Source organism: Montipora capricornis, chromosome 7 (assembly GCF_036669925.1).
Source record: "Montipora capricornis isolate CH-2021 chromosome 7, ASM3666992v2, whole genome shotgun sequence".
Taxonomy (NCBI): Eukaryota; Metazoa; Cnidaria; class Anthozoa; order Scleractinia; family Acroporidae; genus Montipora; species Montipora capricornis.
The window spans coordinates 22,207,412-22,231,388 of record NC_090889.1 but is presented as its reverse complement, the minus strand read 5'-3'; the positions used below and the strand labels follow the sequence as shown (position 1 = coordinate 22,231,388).

At 39.4% G+C, this 23,977-nt stretch overlaps 1 protein-coding gene and 2 long non-coding RNA genes across 3 annotated transcripts; 1 reads left to right on the top strand and 2 right to left on the bottom strand.

The window, feature by feature from the left end:
• Positions 1-1,421: 1,421 nt before the first annotated feature.
• On the bottom strand, positions 1,422-5,557 carry LOC138055781 (FK506-binding protein 5-like). Its single transcript, XM_068901652.1, has 3 exons — positions 4,646-5,557; positions 3,129-4,361; positions 1,422-1,508 (listed from the first exon to the last, which is right to left on the bottom strand). Exons 1-3 carry the CDS (start codon positions 5,555-5,557, stop codon positions 1,422-1,424), a joined length of 2,232 nt encoding a protein of 743 aa, XP_068757753.1.
• Positions 5,558-9,974: 4,417 nt separating this feature from the next.
• On the top strand, positions 9,975-14,915 carry LOC138056437 (uncharacterized). The gene is made up of 5 exons (XR_011133446.1): positions 9,975-10,186; positions 11,021-12,259; positions 12,451-12,541; positions 13,380-13,428; positions 14,619-14,915. It is a non-coding gene; the product is annotated as an uncharacterized lncRNA (long non-coding RNA).
• LOC138056438 (uncharacterized) lies at positions 10,197-13,371 on the bottom strand. Its single transcript, XR_011133447.1, has 3 exons — positions 13,295-13,371; positions 12,593-12,667; positions 10,197-10,956 (listed from the first exon to the last, which is right to left on the bottom strand). It is a non-coding gene; the product is annotated as an uncharacterized lncRNA (long non-coding RNA).
• Positions 14,916-23,977: the final 9,062 nt, after the last annotated feature.

The window sequence follows — 23,977 nt, the reverse complement described above, 5'->3', positions numbered from 1 at the left end:
GTATGCAAACCCTTGGTACTCTACCCGACTATTTAAACAAATAAAACTCCGATGTTCACTCAAGAACAGGCACGAGAAATTGTAATTTAAATTTATTGTGCCCCCTCCATAAAAACAGTTGCGGAAAATTGTTTGTCGACGAGTGCAACGAGACCAGCCTGGACCAGGGTCTTCTCTCAACGACAGTGGAGGCAGAGAAGAGAGACCCTGGGAACGAGGTTGGTGTGTTCTGTCCTCGATCAACGCCTTCGATATAGCTTCACCCTACCAACATGGCGTTGATGACATAACTTGAGACCCATCAGTTCAAACAAGTTACTTAATGTTGTTTTTATTAAAGAACTCACAAAAACCTTACTCTTACTGACGTACAGTTTCAGTCAGTTCGTTTCTAGCATTTCCACGATTAGAACTATACATTACTCCTTTAGTTATTGGTTTTCTTTTTCCGCTGATAAGCGGCAATTATCCGTGCCCCCAGTCATGTTCCCAGAGAAACTCCCCCCCCCCCCCCCTCGTCCCCTAAGAAAAGCCAAAATCTACATGAGTGACTTGGCAATGGGCTCTATTACTTTTTTCGGTGAAATTCAAAAAATTTCTTTTTGAAAGGCTGATTGCTTCGGAAAGTTACCGACTTAGTAACAAAATGTTTCTAGCCTTCCATCTTATTTATTGTTCTATGGTCAAATTTTTGACCATAGAACAATAAGATAGAAGGCTTATTCAGTAGTCGAGCACCAAAAGGTATTAAAATACCTTCTCTTATATTTGCTTCTACCACTTTTGAAGTACTTGTAATAAAAGGACCCCTCCCTCCCCTCCCTTGAATCTGTTTTTAACATACATATATCATTAGTTTTTTTTTTTTTTTTTCAAATTGCTACTACTATAAAAAAAAGCAGTTCTCGTTTTTCTATACATTTCAAAAGTATTCAGTTGCGTTAAATGCTCAACAGGCGATGCTCAATGTGCCTTAATTAGTATGCAGCACTGTGACGAGAGTTTTTGGCTTTCAGATTCTCAATTTCGTGTTCTGCATACTAATTAAGTCGCATTTACACCCTGTATTTTAAAGCCGTGGGTAAATTGCGTCACTTTCTCGTCGATCCGGATCGCTGAAACGCACCAAGCAATGGCGGACCGTTCAAAATAAAAAGTTTATACTCTTGAAATGATTGCATAAAATCTCACAATTTGAATATTCAGCACAAGAACTTTCGAAATGTAAAGGAAAACGAGAAGTGAATTTTGATCGTAGCACTTTTAAATTAATTGTAAATGCATTTGTTTTTTTTTTTAGCTTTGTTTTTTGTCCTTTTTTTGTTTTTTTCATTTTAAAGATTGATTTGTTTTTAATCGATGATTGTCCTTCATCTTTCAGTCGAAAAAACAAAATCCTAAACCAACGAGTCAGTGCCTGTTCATAATTCAGCATTGCGCTCCAATTTGCGAGATCCACAAATAAATCTCTTGCGTACCCAGCCAAGTATTCGTCTCATGCAGTTTTTCTAAAAGAAGAAAAGGAAAAGAAAATGAACATATATACTGTGATCCTCGGTGCTACAGGTCACGTTGTAATACTATCCAGAAGAATAAAACGTGGCCTCAGTTAACGACAATTACTTTAGTTTTAAATACCGGAGTGCTTCATTTTTCCCTTCAAACTTGGTGGAAGAAACCACGAATATTTGAAATAGACCGACTGATGCTTGATTCACGTATAAGTAAACAAACAAACCAATTTAATTTATTACTAATAAACTTTAATAAATTAGGGTCTCCAGAGACGAGGCAAGTTGTTGTCGATAACAAAAAATGTCGATGACAAAACACTGCTTGTGTGAATCAAGTTATTGACTACAAACTGCCAAAAATCAAGGCATCGACAACAAAGTTTGTCATCGACAACTAAAGTAGTTTTCTTTTTCAAAAGAAAAAAACTACCTTCGTTGTCGACAACAAACGCGGCCGTTTTATTATCGACAACTTCCTCTTTCCGGTCTGAGAGCAAGTTATCGATTACTATTAAATTTATACCTCTTACTGACCGAGTTCGAGGTCCGTACTGTAAGTTACGGACCGAGATTTTCGCGCGGGTCATAAATCAACGGGAAAAAACGAGGATCCGTAACTTACAGTACGGACCGAGATATTTATATTTCTGAGGATAAAGGAAACTAGTCAAAGTGAAGCGGAAGGTTCAACTGCCACAAAGAATGCCGTGTCAAAATCCCAAAAACTAAATCTTCTTGGCTGTTAAGTTTGAAATAGTTGCTTGCCAGATTCAAACAGTTTTCAGTACAAGTCTATGCAACAGAAATGACATGAAAAACTCGCTAGATGATGTTTTGTCGAAATTTTAAATATAGCGGGCTGTTCAGCGGGCCGTACTGTAGAATACGGCCCGCTAATTTAGCCAATTACAGCGCGCGTACTATCTGAGAGATGTAATAAAAAAGTTTATTTCGCAGCGTCGCAAACGATTTTTAAAGTAAGTGGTTCTTCATTTCTTGCCACTATTTTCTCAGGCTCCCGTAAAAAATACCGATTATCGACGACTGAACCTTCCGCGGTCTGTGGAACGGATTTCCTAACATTAACAGTTGTCGATTTAAATAACTTGAACTTTTCGACTGTAAACAGTTGTCGATAACAACTTATCTAATCCGTGGAGGGCCTTAGTTTTTAAAAACAAATAAATAAAAAATTTCAGAAAAAAGACAAACTGAATAAAGCAGGTAATGATTGCCGGAATGATTTAATTAACGAACGACCAATCCACTTGGTTCTCACTAGCAGCATTAAAAAGCAGACTAGCTATAGGGCGAAAAAAGCTCTTGGTCAAGTGTGCATCTTTTGAGTAACAAAGCGATAGTGAAACCCTTTGTTTTCGCATTCAAGTTTGATGACTTAATTTAAATGAAAGTGATGAAGATAGAGCTCAAAAATGTATAAATTGTAAACAATGTCATAGTATCGTCATAATTGCAAAATATCAAATGAATCCTATACTATTTACACCACAGCGCACAATCTTTCTTTCACACTAAGATAGCAGAATCATCTAACCAAACATGTGTGCTAAAGTGGGTCGTATTCACATTATGATTGTAGATCTGTCAGCCTACCTTCGGTTTTACGTCTTTCCAGCAGCTCTCGCTGCGGATATCACTTGCTCCGCTAACATCTACCTCCATTCCATCGCGTAGGGAGGATACGCATTCGACTTGCAATGTGGAGACTGCGTCTGCGTCATTTAAAGTTTCTTTAATTCCAGATCGTTCCTCCACATCATCTTCCTTGCTGGCACTTGACTCGTAGAAATCCATCTCCATCCCATCGCCTCGATAGGATGCGCATTCGACTTGCATTTCAGTGGAGACTGCGTCTGCGTCATTTAAAGTTTCTTGGATTCCAGATCGTTCCTCCACATCATCTTCCTTGCTAGAACTTGGCTCATAGACATCCATCTCCATCCCATCGCCTCGATAGGATGCGCATTCGACTTGCATTTCAGTAGAGACTGCGTCTGCGTCATTTAAAGTTTCTTGGATTCCAGATCGTTCCTCCACACCATTTTCCTTGCTAGCACTTGGCTCGTAGACATCCATCTCCATCCCATCGCCTCGATAGGATGCGCATTCGACTTGCATTTCAATGGAAACTGCGTCTGCGTCATTTAAAGTTTCTTGGATTCCAGATCGTTCCTCCACACCATTTTCCTTGCTAGCACTTGGCTCGTAGACATCCATCTCCATCCCATCGCCTCGATAGAATGCGCATTCGACTTGCATTTCAGTGGAGACTGCGTCTGCGTCACTTAAAGTTTCTTGGATTCCAGATCGTTCCTCTACATCATCTTCCTTGCTAGCACTTGGCTCATAGACATCCATTTCCATCCCATGGCCTCGATAGGATGCGCATTCGACTTGCATTTCAGTGGAGACTGCGTCTGCGTGATTTAAAGTTTCTTGGATTCCAGATCGTTCCTCCACGCCATTTTCCTTGCTAGCACTTGGCTCGTAGACATCCATCTCCATCCCATCGCCTCGATAGGATGCGCATTCGACTTGCATTTCAGTGGAGACTGCGTCTGCGTCATTTAAAGTTTCTTGGACTTCAGATGGTTCCTCCACATCATCTTCCTTTGTAGCACTTGGCTCGTAGATATCCATCTCCATCCCATCGCCTCGATAGGATGCGCATTCGACTTGCATTTCAGTGGAGACTGCGTCTGCGTTATTTAGAGTTTCTTGGACTTCAGATGGTTCCCCTAAATCATCTTCCTTGGTAGCATTTGGCTCGAAGACATCTATCTCTTGTACGCTCTCATTTGACACTTCAACGGAAAGAGCGGCTTCCTAGAAATACCATGAGAGAACATTACTCAGTAGAAAAACTAACAGCTGAGTGAATGAAAAGGTAAATGAATAATAATTTAATTCAGTTGGACATATCTCCTCCATAAATTGTATTTTGATCGTGAGACTAGTAAAATCGAGTACCGGTAATAAGCCGAGTATTTTGAACAAAAAAGGTAAACATTACTTCAATGTCTTAGATATCCCTGAAGAGATAAATACGGCACTGACCAGCGCATCGCGATTCCTTGTCCAATTTTTTTTACTTCTTTTTTTCGGCTTACCTCATTTTGCGTGTGTTCGCAGAGAGACTGGCTAATGGAGATCTCAGGATCTTCTATTCTCTCGTCACAAGCGACAGGGCGTCGATATTCGAGGTATAATTGAGATTGCTCCACGATATCGTGTGAGAACAATGAATATTCTTCTTTCTCGGTTAGCTGAGTCTCGAAGATTTCCATTTCCTGTGCTGTTTCCTCAGTTGGACTCATTAACGCGCCAGCAACATTTGGCATATCCACGACAAAAGTGTTTGGAAGCAAGCTGATTATTATGGAGCCTTGTGGCTGCTGTGAAAGGTCAGCTCCTTGAGTGATGAAAACGTTGGAACCACTCGAGTTGATGGAAGTAAGGAGCGGTGAGACAACCATCTCGGGAGGGGCGCTGGTTGCATGAAGCAGATTAAAGGTAAGCAGTGAATTTGACTGAGTTGACTGATCATAGGCTTCAGGTTCTTGACTCTCACTGACTGTTTGTGCCTGGCTTGGAGCTGATGACCATGCTCTTCTGTACTGCTCAAGTAGTTGGTAATACGACTGTTTGAAAAACATACCTTCTTGGAATACGCCCCTCCCGAGGTCCATGCCATACTGAAGAAGTGCTTTATTAGCGTCGTTTTTCTCTTTAACTTCCCAATACATGCCCTTAACGGCCTCATACTTGTCTTTCAGAATCTCATGACTTTCTGTGAGCTTAGCCAGATCTTGTCTGGCGTGGTTTAATTCTTCAGACAAGCCATTTGCGTATGTTTCCCACTGAATGGACGTTTGTTTAAATTTCTGTACATCCAGTTGCTGAATATGATAATCATCAATGAGCCACTGCCGCTCGCTTAGCAAACTTTGGATTGTAGTTTGCTGTTGATTTATAATTTGACAAAGTTGCTCCTTAGACAAAGGAAGACTGTTGTTTGCCATGATGAATCCGCAAAAACAACTGCGGAGTAACTGTAGGGAAAAAAAATAAACGCGTCAAGATATCAGGACACGTGCTTCTTTATAATACGTTATCCCTGCTCTAAATGGAAATTGCTGAACACGGAAAACGAAATTTGTGCGTAAAAAATCAATGAGTTAAAATCACTCCGCTTTTAGTTTTTCACGGAAAAGAATTCTCCGCCGAAAACGAACCTCTGTATGCTGGTAAATAACGTTACCTTCAGTTTATGAAGCTCTTTTTGAACCAATAACAATATTGAATTATAATCTTATCTCTTAACCCAACACTAAGGAAATCGTTCCTCCGGTACAAACTGAGCAAAACAAGTGAATACTTTCATTTGCTGCAGTGATGCCTTTTTGCGTCACAATACCAAAAGAATTCGTTGCGCGAGCTTTAGCACGAAGATACTTACACCTAGAGGTACGCGTGCGCAAGAGACAATGTCCAAATTCAGTGGCTTACTTTCGATTTAGAAACGAGGTTACTGTAAGGGTTTAACTGATCTCATGAAGTGATCACCTGAAAGTGATAACCTTCCCAGTTAGTTTTCCCGCACATTTCTACCGCGCGCGCGAAGTGTCGCAACGTTCCTTCTTGTCTTACATTAAGCGCGTGCTGAGTGTAAATGTTGGCAAGCAAGGTATCTGTCATTCCATCATGCTTAGTTATAATTAGCTGACTTATTATTTTCATGAATGGTCAGTGATCCCACTTTTTTTAACATCAATCATTTGTTCTGCTTATCCTCGACGAAGTTCAGTCGCAATACACAAGAACTACCCAAAAGTAAATTTCTTTCACTCTCTCGCAAAGTTACATTTATATTTAAAATTTATTAGCGGTAACATTCTCACGAAATCAGATAGTTTATCCCTTTGACATTTTGCATGCGCAAACAATAATTTGCAATTATTTTAGGAGCGCTTTTTGTATTTTGGGTGGTTAACTGCCAAAGTAGCTATGTCATATCCAATGAGTGCAAATGGAATGGTTGTTTTATTAAATGTCATTATTTCTGAACTGGACTATTCCACTTTAATGAAACATCTCGCGCAATCAGTTTCCATAAATGGTCATAGGGTATGCGAACTCATTACCGAGATTGAGTGAGTCATGAGTATATTTTCACTAGGATTTTTACTGCCCTTCAGCGCAGGACACAAGCAAGAGCGAGCGAAATTTACTGATAGGTAGCGATGAGTTAGAAAACTGTCACTAATTTAAAATTAAAATTTCGTTGAGACCTTTCACGTACGATTTACAAATATTACAAAATATGCGCATGATCTCCGTTGTCGTTTTACAAATAGCATTTTTATCAGAAAATGCAACAGAACTCTCTCGTATTTTAACTTAAGGGCACGCAGAAGAGAAGTAAGCTGTGGTTGAGATTCCAGTATAAGGAGGCTTTTATTCCAAACGAGTCTTTTGCCCTCTTAATTGTTACAAGTATATTTAGAATTAGAAACTGTTTATTCGTCGATCTTCTTTAGGAAATGTTTGGTCCGTCAACAGAAACCAATTTGTCCGGCGAAGCATCTTCTGTCTTTTTCCTTCCCAATTCTTGTCCATTCTGTCTCGACAGAATAACCAGTTTGTCTAAATTCCTCCTAATTAAATCAAGGAAAGAGTTAAGTCATTACAAGCTGTGCATTAACTTGCGTTGGTCCATTCCAATCCAGGGGTGATCTTGCTTATCAACTAGTTCCCAGGGCCGTCCGCTTTCATTTGAAATTCCTGGGGAGGAGGTTGCAACATCATTTCCTCTTTAAATTAACGATTACCGTTAATTCGTAATTTAAATTGGGTCCTTTTGGTAGCAGATAAAATAAGGAAAATCTAAAATCGTACCAGTGGATTGGAATTGAAGGCGGATTTTAAACGCTAAATGAACCACTTCTTTCCGCCTCACAACTGAAGATCAAGACACCGCACTATTAATAAAAAAAGATTAATTTAAGTTCCCCATAGAATATCGCTGCTGAAGAGTAATTAGGCTTAAGATAGAATAAGTACGCCTAAGCTTTGATTTTAAAATGTTTAGCTTTAGAGTGAAGTTTGGTAACCGACCTATGGCATTGTTTAGCTTTGTTTGTTGCCGAGTGATAACACAGCAATTGGGATTCTTATATAGAAGATATATGACCATGATCCACTCGAGAACCGCCATGTTTAAAAAAGAGCATTTTAGGCGTCCCAGTCTGCATGAAAGACCAGAAACGCGCGCTTCTTACCTTACGAGTTCCTGCCTGTAGAATCTGTTCAACTAAAATGTCAATTCCGGACGGGATGTTTAAACAAGAGAGAAAAACGCAGTACCTCCAGACACCGGCGCTGGAGCGTCGTACCAAACGAGTCATCCCGGGATTTCGGCCCGTGCGATCGCTTTTGGACGCAGTTGGCCCTTCGCTGCTTTCTGCTACCGACCTTGCCTCCCGGTACGGCATTGAGGGAGAGATATGTCGGCCTCTAAACCATATGTGACAAATCCCACGCCTACTCACAGCTCCAAACCGCCCTTGTCAATTTAACGTAAGAATTCCATGGCTTATATATTGAGGTGTAAAGTCATTTTATCTGTCATATGGTAAGCATTGAAGTCACAGATTACAAAGTGTGCGCATGCGCCCTGCTATAGGTAACATACATACATGCATGCTTGCAAAAACTTTATTTCATCTAGAATTTCTGAATAACTACAAGAGCTAATATCTTCGAGACATTACATTTACAGCTACAATACATAGCATATATAGGTATATAACTGAATACACAATACTTAAAGATATATTAATTAACAAGAACAGCCGCTGTACAAAATGCGACTCTCGATTTTCTTTCAAAACCAGTAAACAAACTCAGGTAGTGCATTTCGCAACTCAGCTGATACCTTAGAAAAGAACTAAGACCATAACTGGTTGTTTTAGGTTCATTGAAAGACAGAATGTAATTTCCGCGAAGATCATGCATAAGAAGATTTTCAATGCATAGAGGTGTAGAGTTTGACTTAAGTGGTAAGAGGACAAGTAAATTGCAAATATAAATCTCAGTATTCTCTTATTTACGTTATACCCTTTGCTTGACAAGAAATTACGAAAGGCCAGTTTTTTGCTACGAGGATAGCAGCGAAAAGAAGCACTAATTTGTTGCGAGTTTTCTAGAGTAAAAGCTTGTTCAGAAATCAAAAGTCTACGTTAACAGCACACACCAGGGTTACTCCTTAGTATCTGGCTAGAGATCTCCTTCTCTCTACTTTTGCCTCCGGCCGCGCTTTAGCCATTCGATGAGGGCCGGAGCGTTTACCATTTGTCAACAAAAACCGAAAATTCCGGTTGGAAACTCAAATGGTACAGCTCATTCCACCGGAAAGTTTCTGGAAAAGATGGAAATCCTCAGAGGTATTCCTCTTTTCCCGTTCCAACCGAAATGACCGGAAAAATCCTGTACCATTTGTAAACTCCCACTCGACCCGGTGCACTTCGGCCTCTTTTCCCGCCATTCGACGCTGCAGATGCAGCCGTCATTTTGATTTGTTATTGTTTTCTTCTAGCCGCAAGAGTCTCGGGCTAGGCGAAACGCCACACCGGGAAAATCCCGTACCATTACGAGCATTCCATTCCAACCGGATTTTCCGTGCAAATGGTAAACGCCCCAGGTCTCGTGCTTCTCAAGTTGCCTCCTTCATGGCCAAAAAGAATTCTGGGTAATTCTGCCATTCCATGACAAGGGAAGCCCTCCGATTCTCATTTCATTGATTTCCTTGTAAAAACCAGCATCTTAATTTTTTATTTTTATTTTTTTGTTGTTGTTGTTTTTTTTTGTTAGGCTACGTATCCGAGAGCCAGAACATTTACGCATGCGCGGACGGAATGTTTGAACAAGAGAGAAAAACGCAGTACCTCCAGACACCGGCGCTGGAGCGTCGTACCAAACGAGTCATCCCGGGATTTCGGCCCGTGCGATCGCTTTTGGACGCAGTTGGCCCTTCGCTGCTTTCTGCTACCGACCTTGCCTCCCGGTACGGCATTGAGGGAGAGATATGTCGGCCCCTAAACCATATGTGACAAATCCCACGCCTACTCACAGCTTTAAACCGCCTTTGTCAATTTAACGTAAGAATTCGATGGCTTATATATTCAGGTGTAAAGTCATTTTATCTGTCATATGGTAAGCATTGAAGTCACAGATTACAAAGTGTGCGCATGCGCCCTGCTAAAGGTAACGTACATACATGCATGCTTGCAAAAACTTTATTTCATCTAGAATTTCTGAATAACTACCAGAGCTAATATCTTCGAGACATTACATTTACAGCTACAATTTCTTACAATACATAGCATCTACAGGTATATAACTAAATACACAATACTTACAGATATATTAATTAACAAGAAAAGCCGCTGTACAAAATGCGACCCTCGATTCTCTTTTAAAACCAGTAAACAAACTCAGGTAGCGCATTTCGCAACTCAGCTGATACGTTAGAAAAGAACTAAGACCATAACTGGTTGTTTTAGGTTTATTGAGGGACAGAATGTAATTTCCGCGAAGATCATGCATAAGAAGATTTTCAATGCATAGAGGTGTAGAGTTTGACTTAAGTGGTAAGAAGACAAGTAAATTGCAAATATAAATCTCAGTATTCTCTTATTTACGTTATACCCTTTGCTTGACAAGAAATTACGAAAGGCCAGTTTTTTGCTACGAGGATAACAGCGGAAAAAAGCACTGCTTTGTTGCGAGTTTTCTAGAGTAAAACTGCTACAGCTATACGTACTAATACAGCTATACGTTGGTGGGTGAATGAAGCGTGATTGTTTGGCTCTATTAACTGATCTGATAGAAATTTAAGGTACAATCGTACATGTCAGCCTGCCTATGTGCCAATAGCTTTGCTCCACTGAGCGAAAATAAAAACCCCTCAATCTTTGCATTTTCTATGTAAGGCTGAGGTTCAAGGCGTCAACTTTTTTATACCCCTACAGCAGTAAGTAAAAATTAATTTATTCAATAACTGCATTGGTACCGTATTTACCCGTGTATAATACTATAATACGCACCTCAATTTTGGACTGCATTTTGAGAAAAAAAGTTCAAGTAGAAATTGTTCATGCAAAACTTGCGTAAAAAAAAATCCATGTTCTGGATAAGAAAAATTCTGCTTCTTACAACAGTAAAGTAAATATAAGCCTATGTGAGTTGTTTATGCAAACTCTAATTCGTACATGTACATGTAGTCACAATTCATCAACAAGTTCATTATTTTGATACCCAAAGAGTTTGTGATGAACATCTATACCAAGATTAAACAATGATTGTTACATCTCTCAGATGATCTGAAACATCTTGTGGGTAGGAATTTTCATGTGTCACCCTACAATATAATGCATTGTGTTAGCATTCTATAATAGTTGTGGTTTCAAACGTTTTTATCCTAGGGTGCTGGACGTGAAGGGCTTTTTGTTCAGACGGAATTCATTGCTGTTGTTGCGGCTTTGTTGATTTGGTGGAGTGCTAATAATGTCAAAAGCAAGATACCAGAATCGTAACTGTTTTTGTGAATGGCCAAATTTTAAATTTATTGACTGTCTTGTTTTTATTTAATAAAGTAGAATTCAAAATTAAAGTTATTGTGCTGACCTTTATTAATGTAATAACTGGCCTTATGAAGCTTACAGAAGGTTAACTTTCCAAAGATGGAACTTTTGAGGGGCTTTGGGAGTGTCTCAGAAAAATATAATGTTCACAGCGCTTGGAACAATGCCCAGAAACTAATCACTAACTCTTTGGGTCCTGGGCAATGTAATTTTCTGGTCGTGGTTGTCTACCAGGAAGGGTTTTCATTAAGTCAGCTGATGCAAGAAAGAGGTAAACATCTTAAGTAATATGATTTGTACATTGTTCAGTTGTGCAATGAAGTTTCGATTGAAAGGGCCAGAGATTATGTGGGAGAATTGGGAGCATGCTCCGTTTCAAAGAAGGAGATTGTTTTTTCTGATGCAAACCAGTGAAAGTCCTTTTCATTTGAATGTGTAAAGTGCCCCTGTGATAAAAAGATAACTTCCTTTATTTTCTTCAGGTTTTGAAAGTTGTTTTCTCAACACCTTAATTGCAAAATTTTGATCTTTGACTTTTATCCAAAGGCTGTTTTTTGAGTCTAAATTTTCAATTTCACGGTCTGCCATTACTTACGTTCAAAACTGACTGAGTGGACCTCAGAGAGTTGGATCCAGGGAAAAGTGAGGTCATTTACTCAGTAGCTTAAAATTTCAGTGTGTGGATGCAGCTTATTATCATTTTTATACATTTGTATGTGAAATGCCAGTTTAAGTCTGAAAGCCCAAAACTCCCGTGCTGCCTATTAATTCTGCGGCATACACACGCATTGCATTCTTGAACTGCTGAGCCTTTGACATCATTTTCTCCTCAATCCAGCGCTCTCAAGACTTTAGTAATGACAGACCATGAAATAGGAAAATTCCAGTTAAAATAAACAGGTGTCTTTTAAAATCAAGGCTTAAAATTTTGGTCACTTGGTGTTTAGTTAACATAGTTTTGAAATTCAAAGAAAAATAAGAATTGATTTTTTTGGTCATGGGGGCACTTCAACTGTAATCATTGTTTCTTGTTTAAAGTTATCTTTAGTAGGAGGCTGGAGAGGAGGTCCCTGTCAAAAGGTAGGTTTTGAAATCTTTGATGTTTTGTCACCAAGAATTGTGGATACAGACTGTACATGTTTTCAAGTCGTGGTCAGAAAAACAAGTTACAATGTATTTTGACATTATTTTTATTGGGAGCAGAATAAAGAACTTTGTGTACCAAACATTTGGTTCGGTGAATTCTGCATTTTAACTCTTCTCACTTTTAGGTACAAAGAAATAGTGACTGAGATGGTGACTGAATGTTCCCACAAGGAAGCAGAATTTGAGCCTTTATTTGCATCTGCTGCCCACAGAAAGGTATCTTGCATTTGTCTTGCTGTTAAAAATACATGTACAGTAACTTCTTACGTGATCTTTGTGGCCTCCCTCATGCATAGCTTTGTTATTAATTTTGTAAAGTCAAGTCCAGTTTATGATGATTATCTGTCAATCCAATGAAATGGAATGATTACAATTAATCAAGCCATGACAAGTCTGATTACTGCGACTTGCCTTCACAGTTACATTATGGTGTGAATAGTTGCATTACCGGTAATTTTGAACTATCATCATCATCATCATCATCATCATCATCATCATCATCATCATCATCATAATAATAATAATAATAATATCAACTTTATTCATTTAATTCAATGAAAGGGAAGGAAACCAGAGGTTATCCCTATCGAGTGTATCAACCCGGAGCCAGATGTAATTGACCGAGTCGATTTTGATGAGGGAGGAAAACCGGTTTATCTGGAGAAAAAGCCTCAGAGTCGGGTTGAGATTGACTGAAACTCAGCCCACATACGACCTCAAGGCCAGGGTTGAACCCAGGTCACAGAGGTGGGAGGCGTGGTTAATAACCGCTAAACCACCCAGTCGTATACAAAATGACACACACACATACAGGTACTTTAAGGCATGGTTACAACACAAGCTGCAAAGTGGTACACATATCCCATTTACAAACTTGAGGAAAAACATGTATCTAATTTTGTATGTGCAAAATATGTGTGCTATAATACTGTTAAGTAGTAAATCTGGCATTCGTTGTGCACATGTTACCTTTAGTATTGTGGCTTGTAAACCATAGAATCTTGCAGGTTGGGAAAATTACTCTTTTTTTCTTTGCTCTTTTTCTTGGGCCTAGGCACAGAGAAGTGGTACTGAGAATCGCTTAAACGGAATTCAATCATAAGGTAAGCTTAACAACTAGCCTGAAAACTTCCTCAGTCTTAGGCTGTAGCTCAAGTTGTCCGAGTTCGATAATGTTTCATTACATCTTTGACAGAATATGTTTCTGATTGGCTAATGAATAATGCATAAATAAGTTTAAGAATGCAGTATTGCAGTTGCTTTGGAAACACCGCAATGGAGTAATTTTTGTTGAGTATATGAATAAAAAATCCTATGAACTTGTTCATTTGGTGATTCATTTTATGAGCACAAGTGATGTATTGAAAGTTCGCAAAATTGCTCAAGCTGTACTGTCGCTCACAGAACCGATCAAAATCAAGAATTGTTTAATACTGTACTTACCATTAGTCAGAGAAAGAGGTTTGTTGTTTTTAAAAGAAAAGTAAACATTGTCATGGCAATTTATAGTTTTAGATATAACCCATTTCACTCCTCAGCCACCTCCCCAGGAAATCGTCTGGCGTTAGACAAAAATTAATCTGTTAAATCTCAATCACGGGAGTGCATGGGTCAAAGGATTTCTTATTCTCCTCGCTGTTGCAGTAAATTGCTACCCAATCAAGAGAATGTGATGAAAATTTCTACTATGATTTAAACCATTGCATTCTCAGAAGATCTTAATCCTTGTAATCCACAACAGAAATAGAGGATATTACATGGCCGTGCAGGGAAACGAATTTTATCTTCGAGTGCTTAAAGTATCTCACGAGTGAGTGAAGCGTACAAGTGAGAGATACTTTTAGCACAAGAAGATAAAATTTGTATCCCCAAACGGCCATGTAATGTTCTGTTTATTATATAGATATTGATGAAATTTCTCGATTTTAAACAACTTGTTTTACTCATTTTTGAAATGATGAAAAGTGGTTACCAACCGCTAAAACACACATGTTGTGTAACGTGAAACAAAATATGAAAGTTATGAAAAACAAATCATAGTAGAGAAGAATCATATTAAAGCACAAAAATATCTTACAATGAAGAGGAAGCGTGCATTTTATTGGCTAATGGTGTTCGTTACCATGACGACACCTATATTCTCACATGTGAAAGATAAAAATGATATTATGTTAACTGCGCATGGTGAGGATATGATTTTTTAGTAAAAGGAGAAATCCTGGTATTTCATTAGTATCTATGTAATAAAATCAGTTTTGTAATGCAATAATGGTGCAGAAATTTATTTTCCCAGGGTGCTGGACATGAAGGACTCAGTTCAAATGGATTTTATTGACATTTTCATCCGTTTGGCTCTGGAGTTGTTAATAATGTCAAAAGCAAGATACAACAATTGTAACAGTTTTTGTAGAGGCAATTACATTATTTTAAGTGCAATTTGGAATAAATGGGCATAAGAAATCTCCGAAAATAAATTACTAGTGCTCATTAATTCCAAATTGCATGAGAAAAATCATATCATTACACAAACTTAATAATAACATACATGAAAAAAATTGAGATAGCTTATTGTAATTAAACAAATGCAACATGCGCGCTTGCATTTTTCTCGGTCAATCAGGTAAAGGTAAAGTCTGCTTACAAGCAAAGCCCATTAGGCCGCAGCTTATCCCGGTTTCTGTGGCATGAAGCGACAAGGAGTGTTTCTACTCCCCCTGGCTAGTCCAACGCAGGGCTACCCCCAGCATTAAATTCCTGGCCTTTAAATGAAAGTGAGGCTGGTGTTGACCTTGTTGTGATACAAACCTCTCTCCTTTTCTTATGTTAATGATGTTGTTGTCATGCTAATTAATAAGAATTTACATAAGAAAATGAGTAAGGGTTCTATCAAAACAAGGTCAACTCCAGCCTCATTTTCATTCAGAGGCCAGGTAACTAAGCACACAACTGTGAAATGGACTATGAAAATAGTAGCCCTTACCCCTTGCAGCAGGACTTCCAGAGAATTCTTCGTATACCATCCTAAACTGTTTTCCTCACTTCTCACACATCCCTCACAGCTTTTCAGTTCCTGGCCTCCATTCACCCTTGACACGTACAACCTATCAACATCACTCTTTGGATGAAAAGCACCATATATTGTCAATACCTTTCTAGTCATTCTATCCAATGTGTTTAACTCTTTCTTCGTCCATCTTATAATCTCTGAAAATACAATATTGTTAATAGGTAAAGGTTAATTTTAAGCTCAGTATGGCTTATTGCCCGTGTCTTGGCAAATCCATTGCCTAAACGCCAAAACATGAGCCAAGAAAAAATTGTCATGTTAAGTCGTCTGTCAGTGTTTTAAAATTATTGATAACTTGGCAGACCCATTACATGTCTACATTTGAATCAGGTTGTTGTCTACTTTCCCTACCCTTCGTGACGGCTGCAATTAAAAAAACGATGTCAAAACAGTAATATTGAAAATAAAGATAACTTCCTTGTACACTGGTTTCCTGATCTATTTCTTTTAGTAGAATTCTACTAGTATACTAATGCAAATGCTGTAATCTGATTGGCTGATCCATTGAAAACTATCAGCCATTAGTGTGCAGTGGCTGGAGGTAGTCTTGGAAATAACGACGTTTTTTTTGGAGAAAAATTTGGATGCAAATGGTAATTAAATTTCTGAGAAGTCTAAACGAAGGACAGTTACGGTTTCGTGAAAAAAGTTGAAATTATTGAAAAAGCTGATGTGCTCGCGCGCACAACTTAGATTCAAGCCGAGCGATCTTTTTCAGGCGCAAAGTTTAATAATACGTCAAGAAATAATTGGAAACCGTTATTTGAAGTAAATTTTAGTAAAAATTCCACTAAAACAATTAGATCATTCGCTCTCGATTTCTATGAGGTGATAGTTGATTCGGCCTTCAGCCTCGTCAACTATCAGCTCGTAGAAATCGAGAGCTCATAATCGAATTTTTAATTATTTACACCAAGGAAGTACGCATTAAGGACGGTGCTTACTAATTCAAAAGGTATAGTAACGCGGTTTACTGAATATGCGGGAAAAGCAGATCTTAGCAAGTGTTATTGAAATCCAAAAGGAAAATTGGGGGTAACCAGGAATTTTTCAATGAGACATCCGTAAACTGGGTAATTCTGCCCCTTCCATGTCAAAGGTAAAGCCGCGATTCTTATTTCATAGATTTTTTATAAGTGTCGGTTCAGCCAGTCCTACCAGCAAAGTACAGCACCGATTGAAGTTTTTAGCTTCCAAAACTTGCCCAAATTGTATCGGTAGGTCTCGGAAAGCAATTTTGGCGTCCCAGTCTGCACGAACCCATCTCTCACCTCTGTCTCCAGAAGACCAGAACACCCACGCTTCTTACATTTACGTTTATGCCTGTACAATCAACTGAAATGTCAATTCCTTGTAAAAAGAACAACATATTTTTTTTGGTATGGTACGTATCGGAGAGCCAGAACAATTTCGCATGCGCTGACGGAATGTTTGAATAAGAGAGAAAGATGCAGTACCTCCAGACGCCGTCGCTGGAGCATAGTATCAAACGAGTCATCCGGGATTTCGGCCCGTGGCATCGCTTTTGGACGCAGTTGGCCCTTACCGACCTTGCCTCCCGGTACGGCATTGAGGGAGAGATATGTCTGCCCCTAAACCATATGTGACAGTGATCCCACTCCTACTCACAGCTCCAGACCGCCCTTGTCATAACGTTTTTAAAGTGCCCCTGTGATCAAAAAAACCACTTCCTTTTTTCCTTCAGATTTTGAAAATGTGTTTGCTTAACACCTGACTGGCAAAATTTTGAGCTTTCATTTTTATCCAAAGGCCGTTTACTTTGAGTGTAAGTTCAAAACTGATCGATTGGACCTCAGACGGTTGGATCCAGGGAAACGTGACGTCAGAGGCTCACTAGCTTAAAATTTCAGCGTGTAAACGCAGCTTATTATATATGCAAAGCGTGAGTTTAAAAGTCTGAAAGCCCAAAACTCCCGCGCTGCATATTAATTCTGCGGCGTATACACGTATTGCATTCTTAAACTAGTGAGCCTTTGACGTCATTTTCTCCTCGATCCAGCTCTCTCAAGAACATGATGTTCGTAATGGCGGACCATTAAAAAGGAAAATTCCAGTTAAAATAAAGAGGTGTCTCTTTGAAATCAAGGCTTAAAACGTGGGTCACTTAGCGTTTTGTTAACATAGTTTTGAAATCCAAAGAAAAATATGAATTGATTTTTGGTCACAGGGGCACTTTAACGTAAGCTTTCGATCGCTTATATATTCTTTCTCATATGGTAAGCACCTGCTAAAGGTAACAAACACACATGCATAAACTTTCTTTCATCTCTGCCTTTTCAGCCCATATGAGATAGAAACTGAGGGAGGCAGGAGGCTGGTAATCTTACTATGTCGATCATTCACAATAGACTTAAACAGGTGTTCTGTTAAGTTTTCCTGGTGGGCCCTGATGGACTCAAGCACCTGTTAAATGAAGGGCGACCGAGTAGTGCACCCTGGGAAAAATGCATGATAGGGCCCTCCTTTGCACTCTTTCGAGCTCGACTTAAAGATACTTTGGTAAACGGTAATGGAAAACAGGACCAGCGTAATCTAGTGAAGACCTAATACATGCGCAATAGTATCTTACAAGGTCTGAAGTAAGAGCATGCGCACGCTTAAGTTGAATAAGAAAGTACAGTTTCCTAGACGCTTTTTTAGCAAGTTCTTCTATATGGTCGTCTCATGTGTTAGCGTATCATTGATTGTCAAGCCGAGTAGCTTAGTATGGTTTTGATAGGAGTTCCGTCTATGCCAACCCTTGGTACTCTACCCGACTATTTAAACAAATAAAACTCCGATGTTCACTCAAGAACTGGCACGAGAAATTGTAATTTAAATTTATTGTGCCCCCTCCATAAAAACAGTTGCGGAAAATTGTTTGTCGACGAGTGCAACGTGACCAGCCTGGACCAGGGTCTTCTCTCAACGACAGTGGAGGCAGAGAAGAGAGACCCTGGGAACGAGGTTGGTGTGCTCTGTCCTCGATCAACGCCTTCGATACAGCTTCACCCTACCAACATGGCGTTGATGACGTAACTTGAGACTCATCAGTTCAAACAAGTTACTTAATGTTGTTTTTATTAAAGAACTCACAAAAACCTTACTCTTACTGACGTACAATTTCAGTCAGTTCGTTTCTAGCATTTCCACGATTAAAACTATACATTACTCCTTTAGTTATTGGTTTTCTTTTTCCGCTGATAAGCGGCAATTATCCGTGCCCCCAGTCATCTTCCCAGAGAAACTCCCCTCCCCCTAGACCCCAAGAAAAGCCAAAATCTACATGAGTCACTTGGCAATGGGCTCTATTACTTTTTTCGGTGAAATTCAAAAAATTTCTTTTTGAAAGGCTGATTGCTTCGGAAAGTTACCGACTTAGTAACAAAATGTTCCTAGCCTTCCATCTTCTTGTTCTAGCTATGGTAAAATTTCTTACCATAGAACAGTAAATAAGATGGAAGGCTTATTCAGTAGTCGCGCACCAAAAGGTATTAAAATACCTTCTCTTATATTGCTTCTACCACTTTTGAAGTACTTGTAATAAAAGGACCCCTCCCTCCCTCCCCTCCCTTGAATCTGTTTTTAACATACATATATAATTAGTTTTTTTTTTCAAATTGCTACTACTATGAAAAAAAGCAGTTCTCGTTTTTCTACACATTTCAAAAGTATTCAGTTGCGTTAAATGCTCAACACGCGATGCTCAATGTGCCTTAATTAGTATGCAGCACTGTGACGAGAGTTTTTGGCTTTCAGATTCTCAATTTCGTGTTCTGCATACTATTTAAGCCGCATTTACACCGTGTATTTTAAAGCCGTGGGTAAATTGCGTCACTTTCTCGTCGATCCGGATCGCTGAAACGCACCAAGCAATGGCGGACCGTTCAAAATAAATAGTTTATACTCTTGAAATGATTGCATAAAATCTCACAATTTGAATATTCAGCACAAGAACTTTCGAAATGTAAAGGAAAACGAGAAGTGAATTTTGATCGTAGTAGCACTTTAATTGTAAATGCATTTGTTTTGTTTTTTTTTTAGTTTTGTTTTTTGTCCTTTTTTTGTTTTTTTTGTTTTTTTCATTTTAAAGATTGATTTGTCCTTCATCTTTCATTCGACAAAACAAAATCCTAAACCAACGAATCAGTGCCTGTTCATAATTCAGTCTTGCGCTCCAATTTGCGAGATCCACAAATAAATCTCTTGCGGACCCAGCCAAGAATTCGTCTCACACAGTTTTTCTGAAAGAAAAAAAGGAAAAGAAAATGAACATATATACTGTGATCCTCGGTGATACAGGTCACGTTGTAATACTATCCAGAAGAATAAAACGTGGGCTCAGTTAAGGACAATTACTTTAGTTTTAAATACCGGAGTGCTTCATTTTTCCCTTCAAACTTGGTGGAAGAAACCATGAATATTTGAAATAGACCGACTGATACTTGATTCACGTATAAGTAAACAAACAAACCAATTAATTAATTTATTACTAATAAACTTTAATAAATTGGTGTCTCCACAGACGAGGCAAGTTGTTGTCGATAACAAAAAATATCGATGACAAAACACTGCTTGTGTGAATCAAGTTATCGACTACAAACTGCCAAAAATCAAGGCATCGACAACAAAGTTTGTCATCGACAACTAAAGTAGTTTTCTTTTTCAAAAGAAAAAAACTACCTTAGTTGTCGATAACAAACGCGGCCGTTTTACTATCGACAACTTCCTCTTTCCGGTCTGAGAGCAAGTTATCGATTACTATTAAATTTATACCTCTTACCAACCGAGTTCGAGCTCCGTACTGTAAGTTACTGACCGAGTTTTTTCCCGTTGATTTATGGCCCAAGCGCGAAGCGCGCGGGCCATAAATCAACGGGAAAAAACGAGGATCCGTAACTTACAGTACGGACCGAGAAAACGAGGTTAGTGAGATATTTATTATATCTCTGAGGATAACCGGCGCGCCGGCAAGGAAACTAGTCAAAGTGAAGCGGAAGGTTCAACTGCCACAAAGAATGCCGTGCCAAAATCCCAAAAACTAAATCTTCTTGGCTGTTAAGTTTGAAATAGTTGCTTGCAAGATTCAAACAGTTTTCAGTACAAGTTTATGCAACAGAAATGACATGAAAAACTCGCTAGATGTTTTGTCGAAATTTTAAATTTAGCGGGCTGTACAGCGGGCCGTACTGTAGAATACGGCCCGCTAATTTAGCCAATTACAGCGCGCGTACTATCTGAGAGATATAATGAAAAAGTTTATTTCGCAGCGACGCAAACGATTTTTAAAGTAAGTGGTTTTTCATTTCTTGCCACTATTTTCTCAGGCTCTGTTAAAAAATACCGATTATCGACGACTGAACTTTTCGCGGTCTGTGGAACGGATTTCCTAAGATTAACAGTTTTCGATTTAAATAACTTGAAGTTTTCGACTGTAAACAGTTGTCGATAACAACTTATCTAATCCGTGGAGGGCCTTACTTTTTAAAAACAAATCAATAAACGATTCCAGAAAAAAGACAAACTGAATAAAGAAGGTAATGATTGCCGGAATGAATTAATTAACGAAAGACCAATCCACTTGGTTCTCACTAGCAGCATTAAAAAGCAGACTAGCTATAGGTCGAAAAAAGCTCTTGGTCAAGTGTGCATCTTTTGAGTAACAAAGAGTTAGTGAAAGATAGAGCTCAAAAATGTATAAATGGTAAACAATGTCATAATATCGTTATAATTGCAAAATATCAAATGAATCCTATACTATTTACACCACAGCGCACAATCTTTCTTTCACACTAAGATAGCAGAATGATCTAACCAAACATGTCTGCTAAAGTGGGTCGTATTCACATTATGATTGTAGCTCTGTCAGCCTACCTTCGGTTTTACGTCTTTCCAGCAGCTCTCGCTGCGGATATCACTTGCTCCGCTAACATCTACCTCCATTCCATCGCGTAGGGAGGATACGCATTCGACTTGCAATGTGGAGACTGCGTCTGCGTCATTTAAAGTTTCTTGTATTCCAGATTGTTCCTCCACATCATCTTCCTTGCTGGCACTTGACTCGTAGAAATCCATCTCCATCCCATCGCCTCGATAGGATGCGCATTCGTCTTGCATTTCAGTGGAGACTGCGTCTGCGTCATTTAAAGTTTCTTGGATTCCAGATCGTTCCTCCACATCATCTTCCTTGCTAGCACTTGACTCATAGACATCCATTTCCATCCCATCGCCTCGATAGGATGCGCATTCGACTTGCATTTCAGTGGAGACTGCGTCTGCGTCATTTAAAGTTTCTTGGATGCCAGATCGTTCCTCCACATCATCTTCCTTGCTAGCACTTGGCTCATAGACATCCATTTCCATCCCATCGCCTCGATAGGATGCGCATTCGACTTGCATTTCAGTGGAGACTGCGTCTGCGTCATTTAGAGTTTCTTGGACTTCAGATGGTCCCTCTAAATCATCTTCCTTGCTAGCACTTGGCTCGTAGACATCTATCTCCATCCCATCGCCTCGATAGGATGCGCATTCGACTTGCATTTCAGTGGAGACTGCGTCTGCGTCATTTAGAGTTTCTTGGACTTCAGATGGTTCCTCTAAATCATCTTCCTTGCTAGCACTTGGCTCGTAGACATCCATCTCCATCCCATCGCCTCGATAGGATGCGCATTCGACTTGCATTTCAGTGGAGACTGCGTCGGCGTCATTTAGAGTTTCTTGGACTTCAGATGGTTCCTCTAAATCATCTTCCTTGCTAGCACTTGGCTCGTTGACATCCATCTCCATCCCATCGCCTCGATAGGATACGCATTCGACTTGTATTTCAGTGGAGACTGCGTCGGCGTCATTTAGAGTTTCTTGGACTTCAGATGGTCCCTCTAAATCATCTTCCTTGCTAGCACTTGGCTCGTAGACATCTATCTCTTGTACGCTCTCATTTGACACTTCAGCGGAAAGAGCGGCTTCCTAGAAATACCATGAGAGAACATTACTCAGTAGAAAAACTAACAGCTGAGTGAATGAAAAGGTAAATGAATAATAATTTAATTCAGTTGGACATCTCTCCTCCATAAATTGTATTTTGATCGTGAGACTAGTAAAATCGAGTAACGGTAATAAGCCGAGTATTTTGCACAAAAGAGGTAAACATTATTTCAATGTCTTAGATATCCCTGAAGAGATAAATACGGCACTGACCAGCGCATCGCGATTGTCCAGTTTTTTTTACTGCTTTTTTCTCGGCTTACCTCATTTTGTGTGTGATCGCAGAGAGACTGGCTAATGGGGATCTCAGGATCTTCTATTCTCTCGTCACAAGTGACAAGGCGTCGATATTCGAGGTATAATTGAGATTGCTCCACGATATCATCTGAGAACAAAGAATATTCTTCTTTCTCGGTTAGCTGAGTCTCGAAGATTTCCATTTCCTGTACTGTTTCCTCAGTTGGACTCATTAACGCGCCAGCAACATTTGGCATATCCACGGCAAAAGTGTTTGGAAGCAAGCTGATTATTATGGAGCCTGGTGGCTGCTGTGAGAGGTCAGCTCCTTGAGTGATGAAAATATTGGCATCACTCGAGTTGATGGAAGTAAGAAGCGGTGAGACGACCACCTCGGGAGGGGTGCTGGTTGCATGAAGCAGATTAAAGGTAAGCAGTGAATTTGACTGAGTTGACTGATCACAGGCTTCAGGATCTTGACTCTCACTGACTGTTTGTGCCTGGCTTGGAGCTGATGACCATGCTCTTCTGTACTGCTCAAGTAGTTGGTAGTACGACTGTTTGAAAAACATACCTTCTTGGAATACGCCCCACCCGAGGTCCATGCCATACTGAAGAAGTGCTTTATTAGAGTCGTTTTTCTCTTTGACTTCCCAATACATGCCCTTAACGGCCTCATACTTGTCTTTCAAAATTTCATGACTTTCTGTGAGCTTAGCCAGATCTTGTCTGGCGTGGTTTAATTCTTCAGACAAGCCATTTGCGTATGTTTCCCACTGAATGGACGTTTGTTTAAATTTCTGTACATCCAGTTGCTGAATATGATAATCATCAATGAGCCACTGCCGCTCGCTTAGCAAACTTTGGATTGTAGTTTGCTGTTGATTTATAATTTGACAAAGTTGCTCCTTAGACAAAGGAAGACTGTTGTTTGCCATGATGAATGCCGCAAAAACAACTGCGGAGTAACTGTAGGGAAAAAAATTAAAGGCGTCAACATATCAGGACACTTGCTTCCTTATAATACGTTATCCCTGCTCTAAATGGAAATTGCTGAAAACGGAAAACGAAATTTGTACGTAAAAAATCAATGAGTTAAAATCACTCCGCTTTTAGTTTTTCACGGAAAAGAATTCTCCGCCGAAAACGAACATCTGCATGCTGGCAAATAAACTTACCTTCAGTTTATGAAACTCTTTTTGAACCAATAACAATATCGAATTATAGTCTTATCTCTTAACCCAACACTAAGGAAATCGTTCCTCCGGTACAAACCGAGCAAAACAAGTGAATACTTTCATTTGCTGCAGTGATGCCTTTTTGCGTCACAATACGAAAAGAATTCCTTGCGCGAGCTTTAGCAC